At 40.5% G+C, this 13,574-nt stretch overlaps 2 protein-coding genes across 2 annotated transcripts in view; both read left to right on the forward strand.

Annotated features, from left to right (window-relative positions):
* The first annotated feature begins 2,027 nt into the window (after positions 1-2,027).
* On the forward strand, positions 2,028-3,659 carry LOC106804643 (PI-PLC X domain-containing protein 2-like). Its single transcript, XM_014805911.1, has 2 exons — positions 2,028-2,633; positions 3,579-3,659. The coding sequence occupies exons 1-2, from the start codon at positions 2,028-2,030 to the stop codon at positions 3,657-3,659; spliced, it is 687 nt and encodes a 228-aa protein (XP_014661397.1).
* Positions 3,660-5,825: 2,166 nt separating this feature from the next.
* Positions 5,826-13,574, forward strand: part of LOC106804645 (brain-specific angiogenesis inhibitor 1-like) — a 10,972-nt gene continuing 3,223 nt past the window's right edge. Inside the window, exons 1-15 of the mRNA XM_014805912.1 lie at positions 5,826-5,922; positions 6,206-6,312; positions 6,550-6,741; positions 7,159-7,227; positions 7,930-8,044; positions 8,529-8,650; positions 9,231-9,352; positions 10,089-10,221; positions 10,540-10,610; positions 10,777-10,983; positions 11,260-11,368; positions 11,628-11,793; positions 12,223-12,292; positions 12,460-12,526; positions 13,198-13,283. Coding sequence (XP_014661398.1) covers positions 5,826-5,922; positions 6,206-6,312; positions 6,550-6,741; positions 7,159-7,227; positions 7,930-8,044; positions 8,529-8,650; positions 9,231-9,352; positions 10,089-10,221; positions 10,540-10,610; positions 10,777-10,983; positions 11,260-11,368; positions 11,628-11,793; positions 12,223-12,292; positions 12,460-12,526; positions 13,198-13,283 — 1,733 coding nt within the window. The remainder of the gene's footprint in view (positions 5,923-6,205; positions 6,313-6,549; positions 6,742-7,158; positions 7,228-7,929; positions 8,045-8,528; positions 8,651-9,230; positions 9,353-10,088; positions 10,222-10,539; positions 10,611-10,776; positions 10,984-11,259; positions 11,369-11,627; positions 11,794-12,222; positions 12,293-12,459; positions 12,527-13,197; positions 13,284-13,574) is intronic.

Genomic DNA, 13,574 nt, shown 5'->3' on the forward strand with positions numbered 1-13,574 from the left:
ACTGCTACATCAACATATACAGCAACACCATATACTATTCAACAGAAACTGCTGTACATCAAAATATACAGCAACACCGATGATAATTCTTACCAGAAACTGCCTAATTCAACATAATACCAAGCAACACCAGATGATAATTCAACAGAAAATTGCCTACATCAACATATACAGCAACACCAGATGCTAATTCAACAGAAACTGCTACATCAACATATACAGCAACACCAGATGCTAATTCTACAGAAACTGCTACAATACATATACAGCAACACCAGATGATAATTCTACAGAAACTGCTACATCAACATATACAGCAACACCAGATGCTAATTCAACAGAAACTGCTACATCAACATATACAGCAACACCAGATGCTAATTCAACAGAACACTGCGCTTTACATCCAACATATACAGCAACACAGATGATAATTCTACAGAAACTGCCCTACATAACATATACAGCAACACCAAGAATGATTAATTCTACAGAAAACTGCGTACATCAACATAAATACATGCAACACAGAATGACTAATTCAACAGTAACTGCGCTCAATATAACATATACAGCAACACCAGATGATAATTCAACAGAAATGCTACAAATAACATATTACAGCACACAGATGATAATTCATACAGAAAACTGCTACATTTCAAATATACAGCACACAAGATGGCATTTAAATTCAACAGAACTGCTACAATACATATACAGGCACACATATGATAATTCTTACTTTATACAGAGAAATCTGCTTACAATCAATAATACAGCAACACCAGATGCTAATTCAAACACGAAATGCTACAATAACATTACAGCCAACACCAGATGATAATTTACAGAACTTGCTAACATCAAACATATAGCAGCAACACAGATGCTAATTCAAGAACTGCTTACATCAACATACTACAGCACACCAGATACTAATTGTCTACAGAACTGCTACATCAACATATACAGCAACACCAGATGCTTAATGTCACAGAAACTGCTACATAACATATACAGCAAACCAGATGATATTCAACAGAACTGCTACAAATAACATTAGTACAGCAACCCAGATGATATTCTAACAAGAACTGACTAATCAACATATAACAGAACACACAAAGATTGCTAATTCAAACAGAAACTGCTACAATAACATATACCAGCAACACCAGATGATAATTCTACAGAAATGCTACTCAACATATACATCAACCCAGCATTGGCTAATTCAACAGAAACTGCTAAACAATAACATAGTACAGCAACACCAGATTGGATAATTCTACCGAAACTGCTACATCACATATACAGCAACACAGTATGCTAATTCACAGGAAATGGCCTACGATCAACATATACAGCAACACCAATAACTAGATTCACAGAAGCCTATACATTACATATACAGCCAACACCCAGATGATAATTCTACATGAAAACTGCCTACAATAACAGATACAGCACACACCAGATGATAAACTCTTACATGAAAACTACTGCTACATCAACATATACAGCAACACCAAATACTAATTCAACAGGAACTGCTACATCAACATATACAGCAACACCAAATACTAATTCAACAGGAACTGCTACATCAACATATACAGCAACACCAAATACTAGCACAACAGGAACTGCTACATCAACATATACAGCAACACCAAATACTAATTCAACAGGAACCGCTACATCAACATATACAGCAACACCAAATACTAATTCAACAGGAACCGCTACATCAACATATACAGCAACACCAAATACTAATTCAACAGGAACCGCTACATCAACATATACAGCAAATACTAATTCAACAGGAACCGCTACATCAACATACACAGCAACACCACATACTAATTCAGCAGGAACCGTTACATCAACATATACAGCAACACCAGTACCAGGTACTAGTTCAACAGGAACATCTACAACAACAGACGCTCTTGACATCTCAACAGAAGATACAGTCTCCACAGTAAGAACAACATTCAACCCCGAAGTAACCGCAGAACATGACGGCGACGCAGCAGCTGACGACCGGAATCCGCTACTTCGACGTCAGGACGGCGACCAAGGAGAACGTCACCGACGACTGGTTCTTCTTTCACGGCTTCTACGGCATCGCGGCGAAGGCGGTCATGCAGGAGACGCGACAGTTTCTCGACGCGCACCGCGACGAGGTCGTCATTCTGCACTTCCAGAACTTCTACCGCATGGACGGCGCCGAACACGAGAAACTCAAGGAGTTTCTACTCGCCACTTTCGAAGACATCATGGTCCCGTCGCCGCCCAAGCAGCGGCCGCTACAAGAGCTAACGCTGGAGTCGATTCGGGCGAGTAATCAACAAGTGATCGTACTCTACCAGGGCGCATCGAGCGTGGAACAGCATCGGTTGTTTTGGAGCGCTACCGAGTGGCTGTACTCGCCCAGGCCGAACACCCCGCACGTTCTCGACATGACGGAGAAGCTGACGCAGTGGTACGACGCGCGCCCGTATAACAAGTTCGCTGTGACGCAGGGCTTGTTGACCGTAGACGCGCAGACGATGATGGCTAATACGGATCGTGACCACGAGGCGGCGCTGACGAGCAAATGTAACCCGGTGCTCAGCAGCTGGGTGCGAGCGAGGCTTCAACATCGTCATGATGGACTTCCCCGAAATCTCCGATGTCGTATCCACCGTTCTCGAGTTAAATTACAGGGGAAAGTAGTGCATTTTTTGCTTTTATAATTTCGCTTTTATTCGCTTTAATTCGCTATATAACTCGCTTTTATAATTATATAAAACTAACCGTCAGTTGCCATTCTTTTCACAATGTGGCTGCGTGTCTGCGGTACGCTAGATGGCGCCCTTATGAGCGGTTGTTTAGCTTAATAAACCGATTGACTTAATAAACTGTGTTGTGCGATATCTCTACTAAACGGAGACTGTAAGGAGAGGATTGAAGAGGCGAAGAAGGTAGAGAGGAGCCTGATAGCGAACGTAACACGGGTGTAAAATATATGTAGAGTCGAGGCATGTTTGTATAGGTAGTAGGTTAGCATAGTAGGTATAGTAGGTTGTGGAGGTAGGGTGCTACGGGATTTGAGGATGGAACAGAGATGACAGTAAAAAGCTTGAGAAAATGGGAAACAAAAAGATATGTGGTAGAAGAAGTAGATAAAAATCAGGATGTAATAGTGACAGAATGAAATGTTACATTAATTGCGTCTCGCTACATTAATGCGGTTCATGATTGTAAGAAGACGTTATAGAGCCTCGTCACGTGGGCATTTATAAATTTAATTTCTGCCTGCTCTCACTCGGTGACTTATTTTAATGTTTTGGCATTTATCGTATTGAGCAAGTCTTGATAGCCAGGAATTTCCTAATATATAAGATGATATCTACTTGCTGCTGTTGCTATCATCGCCACCGTGCTGAATTATCTTGATTTATATATATCAAATAAACATCACAGACATATATATATCATGCAGACTGTTACTAGTTATACAGTCTCCACAGTAAGGACAACAGTCGACACCGAGGTAACCTCAGAAGAGGCTGCATCAACACCAGTACCAGGTACTAGTTCAACAGGAACTGCCACAACAACAGAAGCTCACGACATCTCAACAGAAGAAACAGTTTCCACAGTAAGAACAACAGTTCCAGAATACACCTCCGTAGAGCCAACCGTGTCGCCCAACCCTTTCCTATTGGGATTTACTTTGGAACCTGAATCACCGCCGTTTATTAATGGAGAGCATCTAACCATGAAATGCTCGACAATCAATAGCACCCGCCCTGTGAATTTCCTCTGGCTCAGGAACAACATTGAAATTAATGTCGAGGCCAGCACAAGCAATAGGCTTTCTGTCGAGCAAGAAACTACACCCGATGGGCAATACGTATCCACACTAGCATTTTCGAAAACGAACTTGCGAGATTCGGGTAAGTGTACTTATACACCACATTTACGAATATCTTACTCGGTTTATAAATGTGAAAAAAAATTGTGAATGTGATATGAGAAAATGTGAAAAAACTAATTTCACTCTTAGATCCGCGATATTTAATCTTTAATTTTTCCAATTTTCTCACAGGAACTTTTTCTTGTCAAGCTATCGACACGTCATCACTTGATAGCAGCGAGGCAAAACCGTTCACTCTCGCAATTCTCTCGAAACCGGAAGCGAAAATGACGCCCGCGTATATGGCGATTTATGTTTTAGATAAAGACGATGGCGGAGATGAGGTAATGCATATCACGAGTTCACATCATAGCGTCAAAGGCATGAGATCACAAAACTATATATATATATATATATTCATTTGTTATTATATAGTTTGTTGTGAATTCCGGTTATTAACACAGACTCAGAATTTAATGAGGTAAAAAATAACTAAAATGGCTCAGTACATTAACAGACACGTGCTTAAACACGCACATATACACACGCGCACTCACGCACACGCACACGCATACTCCTATGTACATGCACAAGCGCACGCACACGCACGTGCATACGCATACACACACGCGCGCGCACACACACACGCAAACGTGCGCACACACACACAAATAAAAACATTAACACATTTGCATGAGCACGTCATTCGTTAAGTAAAAACTCTACTGCTACGTACGGACTTTCCCAGAAACAACGACGCCCTATCCTTTAGCACAGGTGTCATGGAGGGGATCTCAGGTAAGGGGTTTGTTCTTACTAGTATCAAGATTTGTCACGTCGCATTGCTAGGAAGGCACCCATATGCTGGAATAGCCCACGTGATACGCACTTCAACTTTTCTCATTGGCTTTTACCTGTCAGGAGACCTCATTCGTTCGTCAATGAAGGGCAATGCTTATCAAATGCTATCGCAGCTGCGCAAAACAAACAAACAGTAAGAACGGCGGTCAGTAATATGTAATATCATACAATATCTGGATACATAATCGCCAATAATTCAAGCCGCCATTCTGCGGTAAAACACAGAAGTATACGAGGTGCGTCGGAGCATGGCATCAATATGCAGATAAAACTCGAATCGGTGTTGTAGTAGACGCGTAATATAGTCAGCTGCCATTGCTATCCATCGGGTTACATTTGCACGGAGACGCTACCGTGACACGATCCGTACTTGTTCTTAGCCGTGCACTTGTATCTTCCGGTGTCAGTCTTCACCGTGTTCTGGAAAATGTCAACGAAGGAGAATAGTTGAATGATGTAGTAAATCAATGCAGAGACGGGCCACAAGTATGAGGAGAGGAAATGCATTTGTAAATATGTGAAATACCCGACTAGAAACAAACGCACGCACAACGAGGCTTATCGTGAGAATAAAATTATAAGAGATAATTAAATAAGAGTGAAATCGTCAGCATTGGGCACTGCATTGTTCAATTGTGTCGCCACACAAATACGTAAATTTCAATGTAAACAATTTTGCACAAACATATTTCATCTTGACGCTTGAACCCAGAGCACATCCCAATTATTGCATTACGAGAATGTTTGAATGAGAACAACGCGAACGAAGAACGAACGAAGAACAACCGAGAACGTGGAACAAATAGAAAAATGCAAAATTATCGTCATCGTCATCGTGAACGTACGAATATGGTGAGTCTCAGCGCCCACTTGTTGTCGCCTAGCTCGACCACGGGCATCTTGTACTTCTCCTTCACATCGGACAGCGTCTTATCAACGAAGATCCAGGAGGCTGTCGGCTTAGGGTCGGCTTTCACTTGGCATTCGATGTGTAATGTACACAAATTGAATAGAATGTACATGATCCACGTCTTATTTTTCAGGGGCCACGATGGAGGTGTGTCAAGGTGAGGTTTATGATGATGTACAATGGCCACAAATAACAATAGGTGATACAGCCAGCGCTGACTGCAAGCCAGGTTACGCAGGTAATGGAGGACTACTCGCATAGATTCAGCAACCTACGTGTGCATGTGTGTGTGTGTGTGTGTGTGTGTGTGTGTGTGTGTGTGTGTGTGTGTGCGCGCATGCGTGTGTGCGTGTGCGTGAGAGAAAGAATGAGAAAGAGACAGGAAGATGGAAAAGGAGGAGCGAAAGCCGAAGATCTTGTAATCGTTACAAAAGTTACCTATGATAACTCACGAACATGCAATGGAAATGTATAATTCTACGGGTAGCCAATATTCATATTTACGGTGCTGACATTTGCAGGTGTAGCCACTCGATACTGCGGCTCGGACGCAAGCGGCAACGCAACATGGTCCGACCCATCTTACGTGAAATGCAGTAAAGATCAACTTAACACATTGCTGGACCAGGTAAGTTGCTGACGTCACGGCAAGGTTTGCTCATCAGTTGCGAATCGGTTCGATTTCAGTTGGGCAATAGCAACTAGCGAGACAACTCATCCCAGGCGAACCGGCTTAGATATTTATAACTTATGAAGATCATGTATTCTTCGTACTCGTTTGAGCTTATTTCCATTACATTCCCAAACTTTTCCCCCAAACTATTATACAAGCTTTATGTGGCTTCGGTTCACGTCGTATCTGTAGGCTGAAGCCATGAATGATGGTTACGCCGAGTCGGCCCCAGACGCCATATTGGATGAGCTCGCGACTATCACGACATCTAACGGCGAGGAGAACACTCCTGGAGACCTGACGCTGACCGTTGCTATACTGAATAGCGTGACGTACTATTGGGACGAGAACACTATCGGCGTAACTTCCAAACAAGAAGTAAAGGTGAACGTCATTTACTTTCGCGCAGAAATTACTATAACCCACTGATCTCTCTATAAACTAACTTAGTTAGAGATAGTTTATGGAGATCAGCGCAATAACCTTATAAAGCTTGCTCTTCAAAGTCCAAAGAACTATATCGAAGACGGAGAGAATCAAAGTTGATCAAATAGACAAATCATACGGCGGATTGCATTAGCAAAAGCATGGATTTTGCAAATTAACCAAAGAACTATTTTTAGTATTATTTATTTGTAGTATAACGTAGATCTTAAAACAAACTAGAGGTGGGCCCCATTTCAGACTCTTGCGAATTTCGAATTCGATTAGAAAATGTTATCGTCATAATAAACACCTTAGCTTGGGGCTCGTTGTTTATTGTACATTTGTATACGTAGTTACTATATGCTTCTTTCGTAGGATTTCGTGAGCATCGTTTCTGATGTGTCTGATCTATCTCAGAAAGATAACTGGGGTCAAATCGATGAGGTAATATAACACTACTGACCAATCAAAGTCACTTTATCAGATCAGCAAAATAAATATTGCGCTATTAAGCAGCAGACATCGGCTAGGTTTTGCTAATCATATTTAGTGCGGTGTGCTGAATTCGATATAAATTGCAGCCACACTAAGGTGGTACCTTACACAAATATTGCGGATCAATCAATCATTTTTTAGTCACTGCGCTTAATCAATTTTAACATTTGCACTATATTACATTGTACACACTACATTGTTACATACTACATTGTACAATAAGCGAAAACAATAACATTTTATTTCATATAATATTATGGATTATGGATACAATATTATTGTATATGGTATAGATTAATACTAATATGATAATAATGTACAATAGGCCCCTATATATATTTAATTCGTATAAATTATGTGATGCTGTGGTTTGCAGAAAAGGAAATGAAATTAACGTGGCTTGCCCCTGTCTTTATATAAGCGGTGCCGATGTCCGTATTGAATTGCAGGGAAATATAGTTAATCTGAGTTACATCCATAATAAAGTTATATAATCGTACACTGACGAAATATTCGACTATCTCACCGATAGACTTCTTATAACGTTATTATGGATCTAACTCAGATTAACTTTATTTTCCTGTGAACTATAGAGATCCGATAAAAAAATTTAATGACGTATTGATTTTTTTTTGCCATTTCCTTATATAGGAAGTATCGACGAGCGTCAAATCATTATTGACGAACATGGAAAGTCTTTCCAAAGCAGTTGTATCTGGTATTAAACCAGGAGATGGACCCTTCTCAGTTACCGATGACAACCTTGGTTAGTATTGTATTATATCATAATTTAATTCCCATCTTTTCCTACTAGGCGTGGCAGACTCCCATGACGATAACGCGCGTGACTGTTTCGCATATAGATGATATTCGCATTCGAGATACGTATTCGCATTCGCATTCGTCAATTCGCACTTCGATTCAATTTCATTCAATTTCATTCAAATTCAATTTCATTTCATTTCATTTCATTTTATTTTATTTCATTTTATTTTATTTTATTCATCAATTCATTCAAATTCAAATTCAATTTAATTTCAAATTCGCATTCGAGATACGTATTACACATAAGTATTCTATCTGTGGTGCATTCTATATTTCGCTGCTTCTCCTTTAATGAGTGGCAGACAACGTTCAGAATCTATGGTGAGAAATCGCGTAGACTGTGATATCGGCACGTTTACTAATAATGTCATATTTATCGACAGTGATTTATATATTTTACAATCGGGAATATATTCCGCCTTCAGCTTTGTACGTGGAGGCGGCCACAGCTGATAAAACTACAAGGCGGATAGAGTACGCTGACTATATATTTCCAAATTCCAATATGGAACCGGGATGGAACTGGGTGACGGATAGCAATACTACGGTAGGTTATTGATATATTTTATAATATACGGTATTGATTATTAAATCATATTCGATCGTCTAAAATGGGAATAATAAAACATTAAAAAATGGTATAAAACAAATAAAGTCGTTTTATAGCAAAATCCGTACGAATTATTACAGAATAGCAATGTTTTTAAGACACTTTCATATTACACTCAGTAAGTCACAGAGTAAAGTCACTAGTCCTGCTCGCAGATCGTACCCCACTCCATTTTAAATGCATATCTTTGGTAAAATATTAATCCTATCTGCAGATATTGCGCATGCGCAAACACATATCTTGGCCTACAAAGCACAGTAAATTACGTAATCAGATTGTGTCCATAAGGCATCTGCCACGGTTACCTCACATGCTAGGGCGTGTTCCTATTCATGAAGAGAAGTAATGTGATAGACATCTAACACCTATATTTACCCTCCGATATCTCCACTCCATTTTATATGTTTAACGTTGGCAAAATCCTATCGGCAGGTATTGCGCATGCGCGAAAATGCATCTTCATAGCTAACTACGTGTTGTATTCTATATAGTGTATTGTACGCGCCTGTATGTGTAGGTGACGATACGTGGCGAAACGCTGAGCGCTATGGTCTCCGAGGACTGGGATGAAGCCAAGGATGCTATTGTTCTTACTTCTACCATGTACAGGACGATGCACGAACTTCTTTCATGCAGCAAGTAAGCACGAATGCATTTCGGGCGTATGTGTGGGCGTACGTTCGTGCGTGTGTACATGCGTGTGTGTGTGTGTGTGTGTGTGTGTGTGTGTGTGTGTGTGTGTGTACGTGTGATGTGTGTTGTGTGTGCGGTCGCGTGCGTGCGTGCGCGCGTCGCGTAGCCGTGCGTGCGTGTGTGTGTGCTATACGCCTGTGTGTGTTTGGGTTGCTGGGGCGCCTCGCAGCGCGCGACATGCGCGCGCGTGTGTGTGTGTGTGTGTGTGTGTGTGATGTGTGTGTGGTGGTGTGCGTGGCGTGGGCGTGTGCGTGCAGTGCGTGCGTGCGTGCGTGCGGTGTGTGTAATGCCTCTGGGGGTGTGTGTTTGTGGCGTGCCAGGCGCACGTGTGTTGTGTGCGTGTGCGTGTGCGTGTGCATGTGCGTGTGCGTGTGCGTGTGTGTGCGCGCGCGTGTGTGTGTGCGTGTGTCTTTGTGTGTGTATGTGTGTGTGCGTGGCGTGGCACGTGCGTGTATATGTGTGCGTCGGTATGTACGTGTGTGCATGCGTGAGTGAATGTCTGTACACTACACACATTTTCGGTGGCTAACTGTATATGTTATGGTGGTGGGGGGGGGGTTTTGGGGGAAATGTGTGCATGGCGTTACATTGAACTGGAAAGTCGCATTCGAAGTATCGAGTATGGTAAACCAGTGTTGCATATACCACTGCATGTGTCTCACGAATACTTGCACTTTATTAGGGGCACGCCTACAGATGTCATCGTCTCATTTCTAGTTGACGTCACGACAACAATAAAACACACTGATGATCTATCAGCGATTAGGCACCAGAGCCTACTACCGCCGGCGAAACTAGATTTTCTACATCAGAAGGTATGCCTGAGTAGTTGGTTGATCGCTATACTGGCTGAATTTTGATAACGTTATCTAATCGCGCGTACGTAGGACTGTCTATTAGCTCTAAGTCACAATACTCTAGAATAGAAGAGAACAGAACTGCTCATTAATGTTGAAATATCAACAATTACAATGTACATTCTAAGTCAAACATGTATACCGTTCAACGGTATTATTTTCAATTATAATTTCAGTCCATTTATATTAGGTATGCACGATTTTCTATTCTACGTAACGTTAGGAAGGCGTCGATTTGCCTTATAAGTTATTGTGTTCCATTTCTTGTTTTTTTAGAATCTTGAAAGTCTTGACTTTGACAATCCAGTGCGGATGTGCAGCGTTCTGGCCGATAACACGTCATCAGCGTACGTGAATCATTTCCACACAATCCTAATATAATAATAATAATATATAATAATAATAGTAATAAAAGAACAACAAAAGCAACAACAACAATAACGATAGATTACACATAAAGAGGCGAACTCTTGAATATCCGTTTCGTGCTTTACTCTATCATTTTTGTTTCAGGGGGGACAACTGGTTGCAAGAAGGATGTAAAATAATCGAAACTGGCGAAAATCACACGGTTTGCGAATGCGAACAGACAGGCACTTTTGCCATACAACTATCTGATGTTGTGCGATATGAGGAATTGAACATAGTGACATTAATTGGAGCTATAATATGCATTGTTAGCTCCATGCTGACTATTGTATATTTTATGATTCGCATGAGGTGTGTTCGTCATTAATTAATATATTTCTAGTATGAATAAGTGTGCGTTTGGTAAACCTATTTAGCGACATATGCTGGCAGATGGCGTTTGCTAATATACCGTGTATGAAAGTATCTGTTCCTTTTAAGCACGTAATATACGATCGTATTTGTAATTTAACCCGTTCTCTCGTGATGTTTATATCTCAATCGGGCGACTAAGGTTTCCATATATATCGTCATATTTCCTTCTTGTATGCCTTGTATACTTATCTAGTATGTTTATCACACTTGCAGCTCAGCAAACATGGATGAGAATAACGGACACATTGTCAGCCTCTGCGTCAGTCTTACACTAGCCAACGGAATGTTTATCGCCGGAGTCTATATTGTACCAGGGGACGATGTAAATATTTAATTAAGCTGCTCGATAGTTAATCAACGAATTATTGTTATTATTATTATTATTATTATTATTATTATTATTATTATTATATGTTATATATATAGTTAAAACGCGAACGTGCTAAATAATAAATACATGTATTAAATGTATTCACTAATTTATTCAAATGGCAATATTCTACTCTGGTTTGTTTTACGCAATGTTTTCAACAATACGATACAGATATACTAGATATCGCTTACATTTCTTATAATTTCAGGTCGTCTGTAAGCTAACAACGGTGGCCTTAATGTACCTCTATCTTGTCGTATTTACCTGTTTGATACCACTCATCGTACAGCCGATTGTCAGTATAACTTACGACATACACCAGACTTCAAAAGGGTCTAGGTCTATCATGCTGTGGCTTATCGCTCTAACGTGGGGTAAGTGTACACAGCGATACTGTAATATTGCATAGTTACACCCTTCTCGATTAAATTGATATTTTGAAATTACTTTTTGAACCTATATAATGATTGCATGTGAAGCCTGGCACACTCAAACGAACCTGGGACTGTTAATTTTGTAAGAAAACGTCATTTACTAAGCATGCGAGTTTTTATAAGCATGCGAGTTGGAAAAACATTCTGATAATTTTTGCGATGCTTTATCAATTATCGCCATCATCGATATATTGGTCTAAAAATTCAAAGTTATTTAATTCCGTTAAAAAATATCGTAATGTTTATAAATTTAAAACATCAAAACATTTATTGTAACATCTAACCTTTATTAACAGTTTATTGTCAAGTACTTGGCGCATACGTACCTCAATACGTACCTAATAATTGTCATTCATTGCCTGTCAACAGTTTTACCAGGAATTCCGACTGCATTCACTGCAGTCTTTGCTGATATCACCTCCCTCCACGGCAAGCTTTAGTGAGTATTCCACGCGCCGAATGAATGAACGCGAAATTAAACTGTTGCTAACACATACTTAGAGTGAAAATTCCCATCACAGCATTCTCATGATATCGTCATGGCTTGACTGGTACAGCACACTGGAAGAGTATTTTTTAACGTCATGTGATTTTTTTTCTCTATAGTTGCTGGTTATCACTTCAAACTGATCTCATGTGGGCTACAATTGGACCGATCATAGCGATCTACGCGGTCAGTATTCACGCTGGTATACAACGGCGCGAAACCCGCATAAAACGCCACTGTCGGTCACTGGCTCTAGGGTGCATGGTGGCATATGCACCCTAGATGGAGTCAACCATGTAACGATTGGCCATGTGTTGTGCGTTAATGCATTCAACGCTGCCTTGTTAGAAATGGATCTATCGCTATGTGCTGGAATTTTCGCATATTCTTCTGTTTTACATCGAATTTTTACGTATTTACACACACAGGAACAGCATAATATTTTTATGCATTCAAACTTTACTGTAGCTGTGCTGTAAATATCTGTTTGAATATTTCATCAAATATGTCAAGAACATTATAAAATATTAACCTGGAAATCCGGTAAATTTACACTTTTTGTTTACCAGCCGACCATTGGCATAAAGTCAGTTTGGATCTGCATTACGGCTCACTTACAAATTTATACTAATACGATACAGTTTCTAATTTAGCCGGCAAACGCTGATGCAGCCATTGGCGTTACTACGTCTCTCTAGCTCACGATCTCATGAACGTATTCTCTACGTAACTTGTTGTATGTGCCTAGCCCGTTTCGTAGTGGATGAATCGGCGACTTTAAAAAAACGTACGTTAATTAATTACGGGAACGATGATACTTGACGAGATGCTAATCGCTGATGATGACTATTTTACAGGTGAGTTTTGTTCTGTTTATTGGAGCTGTGGTGCGAATTTATGGATCGGACAACGTTCTTCCGAGACTAACTTCACGACGCGCCACGTACGTACGATACAGCCGTTACGATTACATTACATTACATTACATTACATTACATTACATTACAATACATTACATGACATTACATTACATGACATTACATTACATTACAATACATTACATGACATTACATTACATTACATTACATTAGTTTACGATTACATGCACGCACATGCACACGAACATACGCACGCGCGCACGCAGTCACGCACATGCACACGCACATACGCACGCGCGCACGCAGTCACGCACATGCACACGCACATACGCACGCGCGCACGCAGTCACGCACAT

Source organism: Priapulus caudatus, unplaced genomic scaffold, assembly GCF_000485595.1.
Source record: "Priapulus caudatus unplaced genomic scaffold, Priapulus_caudatus-5.0.1 Scaffold82, whole genome shotgun sequence".
Taxonomy (NCBI): Eukaryota; Metazoa; Priapulida; class Priapulimorpha; order Priapulimorphida; family Priapulidae; genus Priapulus; species Priapulus caudatus.